This window comes from Ziziphus jujuba, chromosome 9, assembly GCF_031755915.1.
Source record: "Ziziphus jujuba cultivar Dongzao chromosome 9, ASM3175591v1".
Classification (NCBI taxonomy): Eukaryota; Viridiplantae; Streptophyta; class Magnoliopsida; order Rosales; family Rhamnaceae; genus Ziziphus; species Ziziphus jujuba.
The window spans coordinates 12,199,229-12,220,821 of NC_083387.1; the positions used below are offsets into that span (position 1 = coordinate 12,199,229).

A 21,593-nucleotide genomic window follows, 5' to 3' on the forward strand; every position below is an offset into this window, starting at 1 on the left:
CCGCTCGGTTACATTCGAACCTCGACATGGATAGGAAAGCAAGCATGGCACTTGCCAGCATTGCTGCGACTTCAGCCGCGTATAAAAAATACGAATGAGATATGTATAATTTATAGTTTAATAATCATTCAATTATTATATGTAATTTGAGAATTTTTTTTTTAAAATAATTACACTTTAGTATCATTTAAAATCCTTTTATTTTGTTTTGAGGCTTTAAAATCAATTTCATTATAATGGTATCCCGATTTTCAAAATATTTACAATTGATCCAATTCTATTAAAACGGACCGGAACCACTAAATTGGGCATGTGCCACTCATGTGATCCCAAATATGATTTTTAAAATTTTTTTTTCAATTTTTTTTCCAATTTTTCCATTTAAAAAATTCAAAAAAATTTTGAAAGCCCAAAAAATATCAGATGCTCAGAAAAATCCGAAAGTTTAAGAAAAATACTAGATGTTTAAAAAGAATTCCTAGTGCTCAAAAAAATACTAGATGATAAAAAAAAACTTTAGGGCTTAAAAAAATACAAGATGTTAAAAAAAAATCCGAAACCCCAAAACAATATCAATAGTATAAAAATATTAGATGGTAAAAAATTTCTGAGAGTCTAAAAAAATATCAAATGATTAGAACAAATTTCGATGATAGTTCAACCAAAAATGAGAAGTTTAAAAGAAATTTCGAGTGTTTGAAAAATTATAAGATGTTTAAAAAAAATTCTAAAAATCCAAAAAATACCAGATGTTAACATAAATATGAGAGTTCAAAAAAAATATTAGATGGTAAACAAATTTTAAAAATCACAATAAAAATATGTTAAAATAAAAAAGTTTTGAGAACCTAAAAAAATATTAAATGTTTAAAAATATCTGAGAGAATAAAAAATATTATATGGTTAAAAAAACATTTAAAAACCTGATAAAAGTACCAGATATTTAAACTATTTTGAAAGCGCAAATACAATATCAGCTGGTTAAAAAACAATTCTAAGGATCCAAAAAACATCAACTATTTAAAACAATTCTAAGAATTTTAAAAAATACTATATATTCAAAAAAAATTGAGAGCTCCAAAAAAATATTAAGTGGTGAAATAAATTTCAAGAGCATGATAAAAATACTGTAACATAAAAAACATTTTGAAGACTTGAAAAAAGGAAATAGTTAAAAAACAATTGACTACCCTCCAAAAATAAATAAATAGTAAACAAAATTTGTTCAAAGTTTGATAAAAATATTAAATGTTTTTCGTGCTTTTGATTTTTTTTTTTTTTAACAGCACTCAATTTTTTTTTAATCCATCTAGGAATCTTTTTTATGCTCTCAAAATTTGTTTTGATCATTTGATATTTTTTCAAGCTCTTAGAATTATATTTTACTATTTGATTTTTTGGGGGCACCCATAATTTTTTTAACCACCTAGTTATTTTTCCAGCTTTTAGGATTTTTTTTTTAACATTTTGTATTTTTTTGAGCTTTTTTTTTTTTTTTTTTTTTTTTTTTTTTTACCATTTGCTATTTTGTTCAGGCAATCAAAAAATTTTTTTTTAACCACCTTATATTTTTTTGGATTTTAGAAAATGCTTTTTGAACATCTGGTATTTATTTGACCTAATTTTTTTATGAATGTCTAATATTTTTCTCCTCTCAAAATTTTTAAAGCATTTAATATTTTTTCAGGCTTTTTATTTTTCTAACATTTGATATTTTTTTAGCTTTCAATTTTTTTTTAAGCATCTAGTTTTTTTTTTATGCTTTTGAAATTTTTTTGAATATTAGATTTTTTTTTTTTTTGAGCTTTCCGAGTTTTTTAAAATTTTTAAATGGAAAAGTTAGGAAAAAAAACTTGAGAAATAAATAATAAAAAATCATATTTGAGGGTCACATGTGCATCACATGTATTCTTATATACAACTATTTATACTAATTTTAATCAAATTAAATCAATTGGTAAATATTTTGAAAATAAAAGTATAAATTGATTTTAGAATTCAAAATCAAAATTAAATAATTTTAAAAGATATTAAAATATAATTATTCTTTTTTATTTATTTTTCTAATGAGAATTAATATCTATGTCATGATGGCAGATTCAACTGCATGCAAGTGCTTACAGATGCTTATATGGGCTGTTTTTGGATAATAATGCTTACATGGGCTTCAATTCTGCCAAACTTATAGAGAAAGATGGGTGTCCAAGCCCATCATAGCAGTACCATACCTTGTGGTACAAACGAATGAAAAGAAAGGCAGTTGAAGATACAAGACTGGTACACATCGGCATTATGTGTCAGCATTATGAGTTAAAAATATCAGAATGCCATCTCAGCTTTCTGTTTTAGAGTTTGTTATATCACGCAGACTAATATAAAAGTCTTTGTAATTTCAGATTTTATCAATACAATCGGATTTAAAAAATTTTCTACGGTTTTCTTTTTCACTTTTTTCTTACAATCTTATATGAGGTCGTAGAGTGGTACAATCAGTGCATGTCGTTTGTAGGTAGAATAATGTAATTAATTTATATATTGTCATATATGCAATCATACCACTTTGTATTTGTACTAATTTATAATGTAATAATTTCCTTTTTTTTAATTTTATTGTTCAACTTAGAATAGTAATACTTTAAAAATTTATTTGGCGACAATTCAAATTACAATGATATCCAATTTGTAATTTTAATATTTGAATTTGACGAGGCTTAGCTAAAAATATCCTCTCCATAAATTTAACATATATGTATATATATATATATAAATTGTGTAATTAATTTACTTCATGTACAAGTTCATATACGGTTATAGAACATTCATTTAATGACTCTTGGCATTAGAAATCTTATTTCCGTAATCTATGAGGATGGCATTGTAAAGATCTCAATTACTTGTTGCAGAACATTGTTCTATCTTTGATTCTTCCTTTTTTTAGCCAAGTAATCCACCTCATATCATTATCTCTTTCACTAAAGATTGATGATGCTATGATTATGATTCAATTGAGAGGCTAAAATAAAAATTAATAGTTATTATATATATATATATATATATGTAGGAGGATTCTATGATTTGGACCATCCGGATGGAGTTGCATACGGACCAGAAGCAAAGCCGATACAAAATCGATGTTTTTTAGAAAAGCTGATATTTTTTTCTTATATAGCATCTACTTTTCGCTGATCCGCATGCAACTCTATCCAGACGTCGTTATAGTTAAAAGTGTTAGACAAGATGTTTAAGTGGAGCTGTGCGCTTTGGAGCTAACTCAGTAAGAATCAGTATTTTCTTTTTGGAAGCTTATAAAAGAGGAATGACAGCAAAAACAGAGGAGATGTAATAAAAGCCATAAGTTTACTTCAAAGACCTATTCTTCTTCTTTTTTCCCTTTCTTCTTGTAACCTCTCGTTCATCATTTTTCTCTTTTTCTTAATACTGCTAAGGATTATTTTGGGTGAGTGATTTGCAAGGAAAAGTTAGGATGGAAAAGGGGTTTCTAAGTTTAAAGAATCTATATAAACCAAAAGGAAATGCTTTAATAATGTATTGATCTTTGTATATAGTGCAAGAACTTCTTGGATGGAGTTCACCGAGGGTGTAAGCCATTTTTGGACTGAACTTCGTAAAATTTATGTGTTCTTCCTCGTAAAATTTGTGTGTTCTTTCTTCCTTTATTCCTGTTGTGAGTTATATTAGTACTGAATTAAGTTTCAATAGTGGTATTAAAGCATTCCTATGTACTTAATTCACAAGAAAGAAGTTTTTGCCAACTGTCCGTTTTATCTATTAGAATATTAGATGAAATATCTTGGTATAACATTTTGGGACATAGAAATTAGCTTTTCAATTTGCTACCTCTAATCAAGGTCTTGGCAGTTCTGGCACTACACATGCCAATATGATTAATTCTAGTGCTAATTCTTTTGGCTCAATTGGAAACTTTCAAAATACTTATCATCCAGTGCCAATTCTTGATAATGTGAGTGTCAATTTGTCATCATTCGATGAAGGACTTGAACAAGGATTGGGGAACAAAAGTAGCCTAAGTAATCGAGGGAAGAATAGCTTTAAAAACTATAATAGTGATAAGAACAGACAAAATAACTATTATGAGCATCAAAGCAGACCCGATTATAATAGGTAGTATTCTTTTCGAGGAAGAGTAAGAGGTGGTAAAGGAAGACCTCAGTGTCAACTTTGTCAAAGAATGGGACATACAGCTACGTTTGTCACTACGTAATAGGCAATCCAAAAAGCCAATGCTATTTATCCGACGTCTGGCTATCAACACTCACACATGCTAGGTTTTTCTAATATTCAGTTATCAGGGATGGCACATATATCTTATCTTCCTAATCCTCATGGCCTACTCTTATAAAAACAGTACATAATATGCCTGGTTTTCAACAGTTTACTTAAACCATGATGCCATATTGCTATCTATTTGGTATTCCAGGATGTGGATATTTGAATATCAACTCGAACACAAGTCCAATACCACAAGTTACAAGCTATAATCAGTTTGCTAATTCTGCTTTAAGTATGAAACAAGGAGGTCAACCAACTATGTTTTCTCCAAATCAGGCATTTATAATTGGCATGCAATCTATTGTACCTTTTGGAATGCCATATATTGGTCAAGATTCTGAAGGATATTCAACATTGACTTAGATTTCTAGAATTCTCTATTATGTTTGATATACATGGACAGCAAGTAAAGCTTTGGAATTGGTGAAGAAAATATTTAAGATTGCAATGTGGAGCACCAATGTTGTGGAGAAATCTAGAAGCCTTGAGAATGTCAACAACCGACATGGACAAGCTATATAAAGGGAAGATGACTGCCATGTAATGTGAGCTACTCAAGTGGATAGAGTAGGCTCCTAGAGTGAGAGAGCTCTCATGTTAGAGTCAGTAAAGTATGTTAGAGTCATTAAAGTATATCGGGTGTTTTAAGTGTTAAAGAGTCCCAAGTGTTATTATGTATGTGTCTATGTAGTTGTGTTGTAAATGTCTTTAATATAATAGAAGCTATTTATTTTCCCTCAACAGATTCTTCTGCTGTGATTAATGTTACTACATCAATTAGTGCAAAAGATCCAAATTGGTACCTTAATAGTGGAGCTACAAATCATGTTGTTGGAGATGGTACCAATTCACTTCAACACTTGGATAATGGTAAGAATCAACTTTTAGTATGTAAAGGACAAGGTCTTAAAATACTTGGTGTTGGATACACTTTAATTCCTTATTATGGGGCTTGTTCTTTTGTCTTGCAAAATGTGTTGATTCTACCGTATATAGCTAAGAAGCTGATTAGCATTTCTATCCTAACAAAAGATAACCATGTTTATGTGGAATTCCAATCTTAACTATTGCTTGATTAAGGACAAAAAGCTGGGAGTAGCTATTCATGGATCGATGATGTTCAAGACAAAGTAAATAAATCAAGCAGTACTTATGATTTAATACAAGAGATGGTATTCAAATTGAGGGAATGATGTTGGTTTTGTGCTAAGGAGATAAACAAGTACCAATTTGTGTTTTGGCACATTCATGAGTAGAACTTAAAAATTTATTTAAAAAAAATAATAAAAATAAGCCTCATTAATGATAACTTACTGCCAGACCTGTAGAGGAGTTTGTCAAAGAATTTTTTGTATGTTTTAGATATAAATTATGATTAATTTTCCACTGTAGAGTAAATCCAATATGTAATTTGGTCCTTTTTTTCTTTTTCATACTGTTCATGGCGTACAATTATTTAAGCGCTTTAGACAGAAGTATAAGTTGGTTGTTTCATAACCAGTAACAGAAAGTGGAGTGGTGTTTTAAGAAACTCACTTTTTGCTTATGGTTTTCCAAGAAGCTGCAGAGGAAGAATACACTGATATCTCGGAAACTAATTTGGCGTCGATCTGGTGGAAGGGCTGCATGAGGCAGAGTGTGACAACAAGAAGGCAGTAGAGGAGGGTGGTGAGGGTCATGGAGCCCACAAGGCTGAGGGGATGTTGGGGGCGGGGTTCTTGGTTTCTTCGGCCATGGTGGCCACGATGTCGAAGCCGCCTTTGAGAATGTAGAACGTAGAACTTGAAAATGATACCATAATATAGGATTTCTATATGTTGACAGAGAGATTGGAATATCAATGAAAAAAGGGTAGAAATTGAAAACCCTAAGTAGAGGAAATTAAGACTTCGCCTAAGATAATGTAGATCTAGTGATTGGTGTGGACGAGAAAAGATCAAATATGGAGGGAATAACGTGAAGATCTGAGAACAGAGGACAGAGGATTTCTATTTTTTTGAGCAGAAAAAATGGCGTGGAGCTAAACGAAGGTGTAAGAAGAGCAAAAAGAAATTAAAAAAAAAAAAAAAAAAAAAAAAAAAGAGAGGAAAAGGGATAACGGAGGGTTAACGGGGTTAGCAATATAAAAAAGGTGAAGTGGATTTTTTAAATGACTATGTTATATATGGTATTTTTTTATTGGTCATATGTATCAACAAAGATTCCACCTTGGTACATATTGTGTACAAAAAAAATTCTCATGTATTAGTTTGCTGTGATGTTTGTTAAGCTGAGAATACTTATGTGTTAGCTTTATATAATAAGCTAATCAGCTTAGATTATTAGCAATCAAGAATTCTGGAAAATTCCAAGAAAATTACATACGGCAAATTCTCTGTAGTTTCCTTTTGCGTTTGCTTTATTTTCCCCTTTTTTTTTCTTTCTTTATGATTTTCTGTAACTTTCTCTAGAAAAATCAAGTTTCATAATCGCACAAGAAGAATTGGCAAGGCAAGCTCTCTAATAATTTACACGGAAAAGAATATGTTAGTTGATGTTTTTGCTTCTCTCAGCATAAATTTTAGAGTTTGGGTGCTCACTTGCTTAATGACCCTTTATAGTTCTATTTTTCATATTTTAGGTGAGGATTGCTCTGGGATTGCCAGACCTCGCAATATATTAGCTTAGTGGGTTTTTTCTTTTCTTTTTTTTTTTTTTTTTTTTTTGGGTTTCATTTACCAACAAAAAATAGCTCAGTTTTTTTATTTTTGTCTGTTTGGGATCTTTTGACCCCTTTTCCTTGTAAAATTAAATAAATAAATATAAATAAAAAATAGTCAATTTCATTATGGACAATGCGATCATGGTTGAGCAACCGAGGTACTGTTCATCTTTAGAACAACAAAGCAAGTACACAGCTAACTATGTGGAGCGGACATGCAACCCTAATCCGACTATAAGTTTTCAGAACCTTGTAAGCCTCAAACAACATATCACAATTAACTCGAATGAAATGATCGAGATCAAAGTAATTGCCTCCGAAGTAATTGCATTGTATTTCGTGGGTTTTTTTTTCTTTTTTTTTTGGTACTGAAATGGGGGGTTTAAATTCTGGATTAATGTTAGAGGAAAACAATGACTGTGTCACTTGCACCGTTAATCAAGTCTACATACCTCTATTTCTAATTTTGTTTCATGTAGAAATATTATAAACAATATATATATACTAAAATAATCCTTATAGCTCAACAATAGATATGTGACATGGATACCAATCCGTATACGGTTAAGAAAATAATGCTAATTCTTGAATATATTTAAAATTTCAACTTTCAATAATGATGCTCTTTTATCTAATCTGCTTTTCTTAATGTGAAAAGTCATAGATGTACAAAATCTGTTGAAATTTATTTATTTATTTATTTTTATTTCAATGCGGTCCATAAAGTACATGGACATAGACTCGCGTGGAATAATGGTTAGAGCACCACAGCCCCGGCCAGTGGATGCTGGGTCCAGTCTTTTGTGGGGGGGGGGGGTTGTTTTTGGCTGGGGACCTAACAAAATAAATAAATAAATAAATACATGTCCATATGCAGCACATGCCCTCTGTACCTTTGATTCTTTTCAGCAAGGCAGCATTACAAATCTAAAAAACTTAAATAAATTACCTTTGCCAAACACACAAAATAATAATAATAATAAAAGTAAAAGTCCACTCAGTTCTTAATCAATTCAACAAATCAAACAAATAATAAAAAGAGCTCCTCTCCACATAAAATCAAAAGCATACCTTATCATTTTGCCTTTATTTTTAATAATAAGATTAAATACCCAAAATTAAACAAACCCCATATCCGCAGCCTCTTCACTTCAGCTACTTCTCCTTCATCTACTTGAAAATTCAAGGCCAAAATGGAAAGCGAAAAAACAGATGATCAGCTTCACATATTCTTCTTCCCCTTAATGGCTCAAGGCCATTTGATACCCATCATAGACATGGCCATGCTATTTGCTTCTCGAGGTTTAAAAGCAACCATCATCACCACCCCTTTCCATGCCCCTCTTGTTTCCAAGACCCTCCAAAGCACCCAACTTTCTGGTAATTCCCACATCAATGTTAACGTTCTTACCATCAAATTTCCTTGTGTGGAGAATGGATTACCTGAAGGATGCGAGAGCGTTAACATGGCTCTTTCCCATGGTCTGCAGCAGCAATTCGCTAGAGCTACCACCAAGCTTGGTCCACAACTTTCACAGCTTCTGCAACAACATCGTCCCGACTGCCTTGTAGCCGACATGCTCTTTCCTTGGGCTACTGATGTCGCAGCTCGACATGGGATTCCCAGGCTGATTTTCCATGGAACCTGTTATTTTTCTCTTTGTGCTTCCCTATGTGTGCATCGTTATGAGCCTCAGAAGATAGTCTCTTCGGATTCAGATCGATTCCAGATTCCAAATTTGCCAGGGGATATGAAGTTCACAATAAATCAGTTACCCGATGTTATGGAAGATGTCAATACTGAGTTCGAGAAATTGTACAAAACAAGTAAAGAAGTGGAGGGGCGGAGCTATGGGGTTCTGGTTAACAGCTTTTATGAGCTCGAACCTGTTTATGCTGATCATTACAAGAAGGTTTTGGGGATTAAGGCATGGAATATTGGCCCGCTCTTCCTATGCAACAAGCTATCTGAACAGAAAACAAACAGGGGAGTGGAACAGGAATGTTCCACTGATCAACGTGAGTGCTTGAATTGGCTTAGTTCAAGAAAACCCAATTCGGTTGTTTATGTATGTTTTGGAAGCTTGCCATATGTCAGTGATGCTCAGCTAATGGAAATTGCATTGGGTCTTGAAGCTTCAGGGCATTCATTCATTTGGGTCGTGAATGAAGGCAACCATGTTCAAGGGGTAAAAGAAGAGTGGTTGCCTGAAGGATTTGAGAAGAGAATGGAAGGGAAAGGTTTGATCATAAGAGGTTGGGTACCCCAAGTGCTGATCCTTCAACACGAAGCAGTGGGAGGATTTGTGACGCATTGTGGTTGGAATTCCATAATGGAAGGAGTTTGTGCAGGGTTGCCAATGGTCACCTGGCCGGCTTTCGCCGAGCAGTTTTTCAATGAGAAGTTGGTGACCCAAATACTTGGAATTGGAGTTGGGGTTGGAGCTGAAAAATGGGCTAGGTTGACATTGGTTGGAGTGAAGAGGGAAGCCATAGAGAAGGCTGTGAGTAGGATTATGGAGGGTGAAGAAGCAGAGGAAATGAGAAACAGAGCCAAGGCTCTTGGGGAAATGGCAAGGATGGCCATCAGGGAAGGAGGGTCTTCATACTTGGATTTGAATGCTTTCATTGAAGGGTTGAAACTGCACAAAATCTCATGTGATGCAAGCTAGAAGAGACACTAGGATTATTCAGTGAAGTGAAGAAACTCGATAGCTGGTTTATCTCTTTCTTACAAAAATAAAGTAAAATAAAAATTTGGCGACAGAGGCCAGTTACACTTCTTGATTATTTATTAATAGAACGGGATTTGTCCTCCGTGCTGCTTACCGTTATGCGTACCAAAAGAATGGACTTGTTTTTGTCCAGACCAGCATCTTGCTTGGAAATGTAGAATAATGGTGCCCAATGTATATGTAATGTTTTGAGATAATATTTGTGAAGGGGAAGAATGTTTTTTTTTTTTTTTTGTTTGTTTACATACACATAAGGGAGAAATGAAAGTATTAATTGGGGAAGAGAGAGAGAGAGAGAGAGAGCGCTAATCTCACTGTGCAAGATGAAACAAATTGAAGCCACGATAGACCACCTTATGATTCCCATTTTGAATTAATTATTATTGGGTTCATTAATTAATTTGTATGTATTGAAGCTTTTCTTTCAATTTTAATTAATTTAACGTTAAAAATCATACCGATTTAGTCTTATTCAAGGGACGTCAGACAAGAAATGAAAGTTTCTTCGTGGCCCCAAAGACTTCGTATTTTTTATTTTGACCGCAAAGTTGCAGCGGTCATTAATTGTAGGCATGTACATAGAAATTTAACACCACGTTGATTGACTTGTAACATTTAGACAGCGGTCATTAATTGCGGGCATGTACATGGAAATTGACCACCACGTTGATTGACTTGTAACATTTAAAATTTTAGTTTTTGTAAATTCAGCGAAAATTTGTTTTTAATCAGAAAAAGAAAAGAAGAATGATCCAATATAAAATATGAAGGATATTCAACATTGATTTGGTTTCTAGAATTATCTAGTATATTTGATATACATGCACAAAAAGTTTTGGAATTGGTGGAAAAAAATATCCAAAGTTGCAGTGTGGCGCACCGACTTTAAGGAGAAAGCCAGAAGCTTTGAGTAAGTTGTTAAACCGACATGGACAAGCTATATAAACAAAAAATTAGGCTGCCAGGTAATCTGAGCTACTCAATAGAGTAGAGTAGGCTCTGGAGAAAGAGCTATTATGTTAGAGTCAGTAAAGAATAAAGAGTGGTGTTGAAGAGTTTAAATTGCTATTATGCGTGTGGGTACCCTTGAATATATGAATGTTTTACTTTTGCATTTGTTTTGTGTTAGTAATTAATATAAGTGTAGTGATTGATCTACCCTCAACAAAATAAACAATCAGAAGAAATGATAGATGCGGGTAATCCCCTAACGACTGTGGGATTTGTAATTCTGCCTTCTTGGTTGGAGTAAAAGTTGCTTATTAGCCCATCAGTTTAATCAGACCGGCGTTATTGCCACGGGAGTTTTCTTCCTTTCCATGCTAATTTCAACTTTTGGTTATATGCTTCTCATCTTACCCCTTTTAAAACTTAAAACCTGAAAATGTTTTTTTTTCTTTTCTAGATTTATTCTCTCTCCTTCTTTTTGGGTCTCTCAGCTCTTTCCCTCCTCAGCCCAAGGATCGCCACTTCCTGTACACTGAAGCCGACGGCCAACACCATGTCGACTATAAGAGATGTAGATGTCGTAAAAGGCTCAGCCATTGTAGATGAATAAAACCAAAATAAATATAAGGAGAGTATTTGATTGTAGTTACAGCAGTTGTAAGTAATCAAGTCCACCTCGAATAGGCTATGTATAAGTGATAAAAGAGAAAGTATTACAACAATATTAGTTACAATACGCTATTATAACCTATAACAATTGAGGGTCTTAGAAAAACTCCAACCTTGGAGCGAAGAGTAAGGAATCGTTGTCTAGGAAATTGCTTGATAAGAGCATCAGCAATCAGATCTCGACATGAGACGTGCGATACACGAACAGAACCAGCAGACACTGTTGGAGACAGACCACTAAACAAAAAATCGACTTCCGTTAACTGATAGAAAATTAGTACATACACAAGCGTGCAACTCACACTAACTAATATAAAAAATAAAAAAAAATTCACATGAATGAACACTCACTTGACTTTTAATGGCTCACATTAAGACACGATTGCTTACGGACACAAACCCACTTACTAACATTCTTCTTACTTAAGACAGCACGCTTACGATCATTCACTTTTTTCTTTTTTCTTTTTTAATTGGATAAGTATCCAAAAAAAACTCAGAGATAATCCTTTTATGCTTATGAGAATCGGTTTCTTTCACCAATTTGGATGATTCTAGATTTAATATTTTAATTATAGAATTTTTCTCATCAATTTCTAGACCTCAGCTGCTATTGTTAGGAAAAATCAAGATAGTTGTGGATTATTAGAGAGAGCAGAGAGGTCTAACTAGAGGTGGCAGTGATATTTATCAATATTCTCTTTTGATGTTGACTTTTTCAATTGATTTTCTGTTTGCATGAAACATTACAAGTTGAGAAATAATTTTAAATTTGAATTTTTGTTCAACTTTGATTAAAAGTTATTAGGGTTGATCAAGTGAATTTTATAGATGATTTTTTTTTTTTTTTTTATTGTGAAAGGAAACTTGTGTTGATCGAGGTATTATAGTAAAGTATTCGTTCATATAAGTTCGTAAATTAGTAGTATGTTAAAATTAAAATTAAAAATAGAAAGTTATGATCAAAATAATTTATGATTTGGATTTATTGGTGAGTTTAAAATTGATTTTTTATCTATATGAATTTCGATGTTGATTTATAAATTATATAATAGTGTTCATCGATATAAGTCCGTAGAACGGTCGGAAGTTTATTTTAAATCGACGATCGAAAAGTTATGAGTTCGTAAAATCATGTTTATATTTTCTACAACTCACTTTACGGAGTAATGGAATATTTAAAAAAGTTTATTATCTATACCACATGTCATCTATTGGAAGATGTCACATATGAATGTTTGAAAATGACATATGTTATGATGGGAGAGTACGGCATGTCATGCTGGAAGAGTGCTATATGTTATCTTTAATAAAAAAAAACAACTTTTTTGTTGGAATGTGTCACATATCAATGTTTAAAAATACCATATGTCATGATGGAAGAGTACCGTGATGAAGAGTGCCATCTGTCATTTTTAATTAAAGAATATAACTTTTTTTTAATTAAAGAGTACGGCAGTCCTATTCTTATATATACACATATATAGATATATATAGATATATATATACACATACATAATTATATGGTGAGTACTCTTTTGGCACACACACACACACACACATATATATATATATAGAACTGTGGATATATATATATATATGAATATCTATTGTGGATATATATATATATATATACAGTCCGTCTATGGTGCGGACGGTCCTCATGCGGACCACAGTATTGGTGACGGTTTTTCATAGTATTGGTGGCGATTTTCTAAAAAACAGTCGTTAATACTATAAAAGACCGTAACTAATACTGCGGTCCTCATGTGGACCGTCCTCACCATAGAATTTCCATATATATACATATATATATATATATATATATATCTATGAATATCTATGTATATGTCTGAACATATATGATTATGTAAAGGTATATCTGAGCATATATGAATATTCATTATATATATATATATATATTTATATGAGCCTGTATATGCTAGCTGAAAAGATTGTGTTTATGACTAGATACATTCATGTATGAATATATATGCATGTATATAGATGAATGTATATATATATATATATATATTGTATTATTAGAAATTTTGAAAAAAAATTATTACGTATATTTAAAAATTTAAGAAAATTGGTTATTTAATTTTATTGTGTAGAATTTATGTAATTTAAATGTATTTGTTGCATAAAATGATATTTATGGTTTTAAAAAAATTATTATGCTAAATTATGTTTAGATTTATTTTTATGTCCTATAATTAAATTTATTATGTAAAATAAAATATATTTATGTGCATTTATTTTTGTGAGAAATTTCATGTGATTTAATATGATTTTGCATAAATTAATTTTAAGGATTTAAGAAAGATAATAATTTTTAGTGTATAAAAATATATTTGTTTATTTGAATAATTGTAAAATTGAAATTATGGTAGAAGTAATTAATTTTCTAAAATCATTGGATTTATGCAGTTGTTTAAAAGGAAATATGAAATTTTATAGATTCAGTAAAAGTGTATAATCCCGATTGTATTTTATCAAATTTCGATATTTATGATATTGTAAACTTTTATAGTTTTTAGATACATCATACAGTACTAGTATTTTGTACTGTATTATTCATAAGCGCGCAAGTATGCATGGTCATCTTGTGAGAGCAATGGATATAAAGATAGACAAGTGTAATGCAGAGTGAGCATTAGTCGCCCCCCTCGTTGGTCATAAGATGGTTGATTATTATATTATGGTCATCTTGTGGAAGCCATGGACTGAAAGGTTAGTAAGTATATTTGCATAGTAAGCATCACCCACTCCCCTCCTTGGCCACAAGATAGCTGATTATTATGTTATGATCAACACGTAAGTTATTTTCATGGTCGTCCTTTATGAGCTGTGGTGAGAGAGGATAGGTAAGAAAAATGGTTATCTTGGGCAGAATACTATTATAATACTAGCTGGTATTCAACAATACAAAAGACATCTTTTGAAGTAGTGTATTGAAGAAGACCTCCAAGATTGTTGGATTACATTTTAGGTACAACTCAGGTGGGAGTTGTTGAAGAAAAGCTCGTAAAACAGGATCACATGTTGGCAAAGGCACGTGATCATATATATTGGGCTCAAGCAAGGATCAAGAAACTTCATGACTCAAAACATAGAGAAAGAGAGTTTAATGTAGAAGACATGGTGTTTCTAATATTACAACCCTATAGACAATCATCACTTGCTATAAGAAAAAATAAGTTATCAGCTCTGTTTTTCGGATCATTTAAAGTTTTGGAAAAATTAGGAAGGTAGCTTATAAACTTAATTTACCATCTACCTCTCGATTACATCCTATATTTCATGTTTCAGTACTTAAAAATCAAATTAGTGATAAGCAAACAGTGTTAGAATCACTTCCAGAGTTAGATCAAGATGACTTGCTTGTGCCTACACCTCATGTTGTTTTGGACCAAAGAAAAAGGAATGGAAAAAATGAAGTTCTTGTACACTGATAGGGGCTATTTCCACATCAATCTACTTGGGAGATCATGGAGACAATTCAAGAATGTTTTGTAGAATTTGCCCTTGAGGACAAGGGTGCTCCTTAAGGGGGAAAGAGTTGTTACACCAATATTCCTGAAGAGTTCAAGCACAAGGAACAGGTATTGGGGTTAATCAGTTATTCTATTGTTACTTTGACTTTAATTTGATTTGCTTAATTTGTTAGTTTCCTATTTCTTTGCTATTAGTTAGATGTTTTTTACATTGTAATGTTAGGTTATTCCTTTAAAAGCATGTAAGCTGTTGAATAAGGGATTATGAAAGAAACCATTTTATTCACTTATGAGTATTGAGAGGAGTTGATCCCTCAAAGTACCAAAATATTTTCTCTTTGTTTTTATTCCTAAGTAGAAGTTTTAGATAACATATCATTTTCGTTCGGCTGTGGGCAAAGCAGGTGTTGGTGTAGTTGTTCAGAATATGGATGGTGATTTAATGGATGTAGTAGCAAGCCATTTGATAAGACATGGGATGATCTCGTTGTTCTAAATATGGTTTCTACTACAAAATATATAAACACCAGATGCACATATAAGAAGAAAATGATAGAAAAACCTGATAATTTTAGTCGAGGCAAAAATATGATTCGTTAGCCTTAAGACAATTTTCGCCCCACAACGGTACTCAAGGGTCTAAAATATGGAGAATATTTTCCACAATACAACGACTACTTTCTAGTATTACTCCAAATTCTCAAAAATAACGAACAACTGTTGTGTGTTTTCTTTTTCTATTTTATATGAATGAATGATAAAATAAAATAACAAATATTTCTTTCTATTCTTATATTTCAGTTGTAGAAATCATTGTTATTTATAGGAAAGATTGCATCTATCATGAAGAAACTCAATGCTTCAGAATATGAAGCATTAAAAGTTGCTTCGTTTCTAATAAGAGACACATTTCCATTATGAAGTCATGTTCTTTCATTAAAACATTGTTTCTTATTATTTATTTTTTTAAATAAAATTCCAATATTTTAAGTATTTTGGTAACAAAATAAATAAATAATATTTATAATTTCTATTCACAAAAGTCCTATAGTTCTTTCTGCTGAATTATTAACTATTTGTGAATCTTTGTTTTTAGTATGGCAACTAGTTTTTTTGGAGGTGTGGTTTTATCAGATTGTCAAATGGTTAGCTGTTCATAATTTATTTAATGAGTCTGGTCATAGTTTGGGTCCTAATTGTTATCTTATTGATGAGATCCATTATTTCCTCAATTTCATGTTCATTTGAGTGTGCTTATGTTCCTAGTATTGACAATCAAATTGATCTCCATATTGCTCAACATGCAATTGGGTTAGATTCTTATGATTCCTAGCTTGAAATGGGTCTTGTGTGGCTCACCTCTATTCTTCAAGCTGATTCTTGTAACTTTTGGTTTATCATCAATGATAATGGTTCAGGTTTTATTTACCAAAAAAAAAAAGTCAACTTCTTTCCCACATAACGACCTATTGTGATTTATTATCCACTTTTTCTCCGGTCTAGGAAATTCTAAACAAAATTTATGAATTCACATCCTATTTTCCATAGTGAAAGGCACTCTATTCATAAATAGAATGAATACTAGACAAACATGTAGAACTTAAATTTTGCGACTTAGTGTACGAAGTAGATAAAATGATGGATTTGAAGTTGAGACGAAATGTATATTGAGACAAGTAAATTAAAAAAGGAAGAGCAATAAGATAGGATATCGAACAATTAGTTAAAGAACAATTTAAGATAATAAGAAAATGATGATTTCCATGAGAGTGGTTCCTATCACTACGTGCTGGAGCATTTTTCCACCAAAAATGCATTGTAAAGAAAATGAAAGTGAGAGGTCGTTGTTGTTGTTATTATTATTATTATTAGTTTTAGTAAAGAAAATGGGTAATATTATTATACAAACTAGTATTTTCCACAATACTATTAATATTGGTGTATTATTTTAAAAAAGTTGTTTCAAGAAGGAAATGATCTTGTCCATCATGGACATGGCCTCTTTAGAATTTGGATTTAATAAATAAAAGGCATGATCGCTGGCTTCAGTCTCCATAATTGCCACCACTCCATCCCACCCACTCTTCCTCAATGCCTCATAACTCCAACCCCAATCCTTTAATTGATAATCCTTGGACACCAATATTAGCATGTTACTGCATCCCCAGCTTGTCGGTTTCAAATCCTTCAACTAGGTTCAACGACATGTCTTCCGGGCCACTACTCTATGGAAAGATGATTACCGGTAACTTAAAAGGCACGCCATTTGTAAAATAGAGTTAAAATAGGACAATCCCACGAATTCTCACCACCCCATTGTTGCTGTTGTTTAGCTCATCGACCATGATGTTGTGGGCAATATTGGCCCCAAAGCTAACCTAAGAGACCAAAACTGATACGAACCTAGGTCTACCTGTGCCTAAACCCATATTATATTAGTCCGGATCTAATTATGTTCAAGTTCTAATGGTGACCTTAACCCCTAACCAACCTGTGATTAGAAATCTTGGTATAATGAAGACGCCTCAATAGGTGATGGATATCCTATTGATAAGTCAAGCTAAAACATTCATTCACGAATGGTATTTTAGGTGTTCAAAGAAAACAAAGAGAATTCAATCTCACAAATAATTTTCTGTATGAATAATGTACTAAATATTATTAATAAAACAAACCTTTAAATAGGTTGGAAAATTTACAAAATAAAACTCTGGAAACTAAGACAAAATCGGCCAGCATTAGGAAACTAAAGTGTTGGCCAAAATTTGCAACTTTTCCTAATCTTAATTTGATTAATTAATTCCTTTATTTTAAATTAGGAATTAATTAATTTACAACCAAAATAATAAAGTTTTAACTTTTCTAAAGTTATTTTTGCAGCAAATAAAGGATACTAAAATACTATCTTTATAACTAAGTTGACGTTGACCAATATTTGATCAATTTAAGCTCCAAATCAGCTTCCATATGATTTTTAGGATTCCAAATAGGATTATCATGGAGTCCCACACGTTTTCCTTGCTTGGATAAAAGAGAAAAAGCCAACTCAGCGAAATACAGCAAAGCCAGCAAATAATACAGCAAAATCGGCCAATTTCCTCTCTCATACGCACAAGCCCTAAATGACCAGCTTAGCTTTGGTATTGATCAGTTTCCATGACTTTCTAATGATATCAAGTGAATTCAAGAATATTTGAACCCATTTCCCATTGCCCAGAATCCATAAATGCACCAAAACCGCTACCCGTGTTCGTATCGGCTTCCACCACTTGAATGCTCAAAACAGAACTTGTATGTTCGGGTATGGACAAGCCCTTTTTGAGAATGGATGTATAAAGGCAGCCAAGTTGTCTTTAAACTTCTTAGCTTGAGCCGTAGTGATTGGCCCGAGCTTCATCTGTATCGGGTCAGCCACCCAGCGGGCTATCGAATGCAGGGGCTTGAGCGGATTCTCATCATTCCCCTCCTCTTAAAAAGAATTTGTCCTCAAATCAAAGTCATTACCTAAAGAAAAGGAGATAAGTCAGCAACATTAAATGTGGCACTAACATGGTACTCACCTGTTAAATCAAGTTTGTAGGCATTCTCGTTAATCCGCTCCAAAACTTGAAAAGGCCTATCCACACGCGGCATAAGCTTTGACTTTCTTTGTTTTGGAAACCTTTCTATTTGTAAGTGAAACCAAACCAAATCTCCTGGATCAAACACTATCACAACAAAATCTATAAATAGATACTCATTATGAAAAAAATTACACTTTTTAAAGTTAGCAAATAATATTTTCCAAAGTTTCAAATTTCCACATAGCAAAGCTCTCAATAATGCAGATAAAGTTCTATACAACAAAAGCATCTTTATAATTCATGATCAGGAATGGTTTCTTACTCAAGATGGCTTTATTAACATCACCAAAGCTAAGATGAAAAAAATTATTTTTCTTTTCTTTTCTTTCTTTTTCTTTCCCACTTACAGAACCACTTTTTCCACTCTCACTCTCGGGTTTTGCTCTCTCTTTCTCTCTCTCGGCTTTCTCTCTTTAATCTTTTCGACTATACTAGTCCTTACTTTTAGCTTTTCGGCCTCCCTCCTTTATTACATTTAAAGTTGATCTCTAAATACTTCCTTTGGAGTTAATGGCTCAAACTTAATCTTTTTCCCTTTAAATTTAAATACAACGGAATTCTCTTTCCCATAATGTATGGCATACTTATCAAATTGCCATGATTTACCCAACAAAATATGACCCGCATGCATAGGAACAACATCACATAATACAACATCCACATATTTATCAATGTCAAATTTTACTTTGGCTTGTTTATTTATTTTCATCTCACCATTATCATTAAGCCATTGTAATCTATAAGATTTGGGATGTTTAATTGTTGCTAAGCCTAATCTATCAACCACAATATTACTAATTACATTTGTACAACTTCCACTATTAATTATCATACTACATACATTACCTTAAATTTCATGTTGGGAATGGAAGATGTTTTCTCTTTGAACTCAATCCTCATCCTTGTATACACTCAACACTCTCCTAGAAACCAAATTTAATTCGGTATTGGGTGCAAGTAGGGTTTCAGCTTCATCCTCAAAGTCTTCCTCTTCTTGCTTGGTTTCATCTCCACTTTCCAATTCTAGCTCACCATTACCCTTTAACACCACAATTTTTTGATTTGGGCATTGGTTGGCAATATGTTTGTACACTCGTGTTTGTACACTAATTTCAGTTTTTACCCTATTTTAAGCTCACACTCTCTTGTCTTTTTCTACTCAAAGAATTATCTCAAAGTTCTAATTAAAATACCCACAAAACAGCATTTAGATCACCAATATGTTTTAATTAAACTTATCAACAAAACAGTAGCAAAAGGCAAACAATACCGAGTGAATTTTTAAACACCTAATTCTCGGCTTTTTCTAAACAAAAATAAGGCAATTTAACAAAGCAAACTTCGGAATAAAAAAGAACTGGACTACATGGTAAGAAATTAAGTATTCAAGAATAAAAATTTAGAAAAAAAAAATTCAAACATGAACAAGAATCAATTTGGACAAAAAAATTAAGGAATAGTTGTTGGTTGTTGTCCTTTGTAATTCAAGTTTTTGTATCAAATCCTTTAACTAATTTTAATCTAATATTTTTAGCACCCAAAATTCAGACATCCAGCAGCAAATAAATCTCCAGCAACTCCAAATATTGAATAAATAGTCAACAATTCAACAGTTCAAAAAAAATTCCAGCAAACACCAAATTCAACAAACCGATTTCTCTTTATTCATTTTCTTTTTTTCGGCTTTTCTTCTTCTTTTTTTTTTTTTTTTTTCATAGAAGGTAAAACAACTCCAGTAGCAAAGATCAACACCAAAAAGAGCAATTCCAACACCAAAAACTGCCAAACCCGTGACCAACAATGACAAAATGCAAATTTACAATTCTTTTGTAAAATTTATATGTTGCCGCAATTTCTCTTCCCTTTTTTTTTTTTTTTGGGACTATATGAATGCAAATACTTAAGATCAAAAACAGTAAAGAAAAATCAATAATAAACTAAATTACTAAGAACAAAGATGAAAACAACCAATAAACTAGGAAGTAAAAATAGGGTAAAATAAGGAAATCCTAACTTAACCAGGAATGAAATTATTATTATTTTTTTTTTAAAGATGCAGAACGTGTATGATGATAGAAGCAACCTTAACCTAATGCTAAAATTGTAAATTAACATAAAACAAAATAAAGCAAATAAAGATAGATCAGATATGTGATACCAAATAATACAAACCTAGGTCGACCGACACCTAAATCCGTATTATATTAACCTGGATCTAATTATGTTCAAGTTCTAATGGTCACCTTAACCCCTAGCCAACCTGCGATTAGAAATCTTGGTATAATGAAGATGCCACAATAGGTGATGGATATCCTATTGATAAGTCAAGCTAAAATACTCATTCTCTAATGGTGTTTTAGGTGTTCAAAAAGAACAAAGAGAATTCAATCTCACAAATAATTTTCTGTATGAATAATGTACTGAATATTATTGATAAAACAAACTTTTAAATAGAATGGAGAAGCTGTAAAATAAAACCCTAGAAACTAAGACAAAACCGGCTAGCATTAGGAAACTAAAGTGTTGGCCGAAATTTGCAACCTTTCCTAATCTTAATTTGATTAATTAATTCCTTTATTTTGAATTAGGAAGTAATTAATTTACAACCAAAATAATAAAATTCTAACTTTTCAAAAGTTATTTTTTCCAGCAAATAAACAAATAAAAACCAAAATTAAAAGTAATTTCCTAAAACAAAAAGTAGAAATCAAATTAGGAAACTAAAATACTATCTTTTTGACTAAGTTGACTTTAACCAATCTTTGACAAATTTAAGCTCCAAATAAGCTTCCATATGCTTTTTGGGATGCCAAATAGGATTATCGTGGAGTCCCACATATTGCCCTTGCTTGGATGAAAGAGAAAAAAGCCAACTCAGAGAAATACAGTAAAGTTAGCAAATAATACAGCAAAACCGGCCAATTTCCTCTCTCATGCACACAAGCCCTAAATGACCAGCTTAGCTTAGGTCTTGACTAGTTCCCATGACTTCTTAATGATACCAAGTGAATTCAAGGAGATTTGAACCCATTTCCTGTTGCCCAGAATCTGTAAATGCACCAAAACCGCTATTCGGTTCCATATCAGCTTCCACCACTTGAATGCT

The 21,593-nt window shown here is 32.1% G+C and overlaps 1 protein-coding gene and 1 long non-coding RNA gene across 2 annotated transcripts; both read left to right on the forward strand.

Annotated features, from left to right (window-relative positions):
- Positions 1-8,064: 8,064 nt before the first annotated feature.
- LOC107403293 (UDP-glucose flavonoid 3-O-glucosyltransferase 7) lies at positions 8,065-9,974 on the forward strand. The gene has a single exon (XM_016010164.4). The coding sequence runs from the start codon at positions 8,206-8,208 to the stop codon at positions 9,682-9,684; it is 1,479 nt and encodes a 492-aa protein (XP_015865650.3). The 5' UTR covers positions 8,065-8,205; the 3' UTR covers positions 9,685-9,974.
- A 588-nt stretch (positions 9,975-10,562) lies between these two features.
- On the forward strand, positions 10,563-11,429 carry LOC125424318 (uncharacterized). The gene is made up of 2 exons (XR_007243131.2): positions 10,563-10,823; positions 11,153-11,429. It is a non-coding gene; the product is annotated as an uncharacterized LOC125424318 (long non-coding RNA).
- The last annotated feature ends 10,164 nt before the right edge of the window (positions 11,430-21,593 follow it).

Bases quoted from the DNA above. Each gene is read 5' to 3' on its own strand.
- LOC107403293 (XM_016010164.4), top strand. From the start codon at position 8,206: ATGGAAAGCGAAAAAACAGATGATCAGCTTCACATATTCTTCTTCCCC.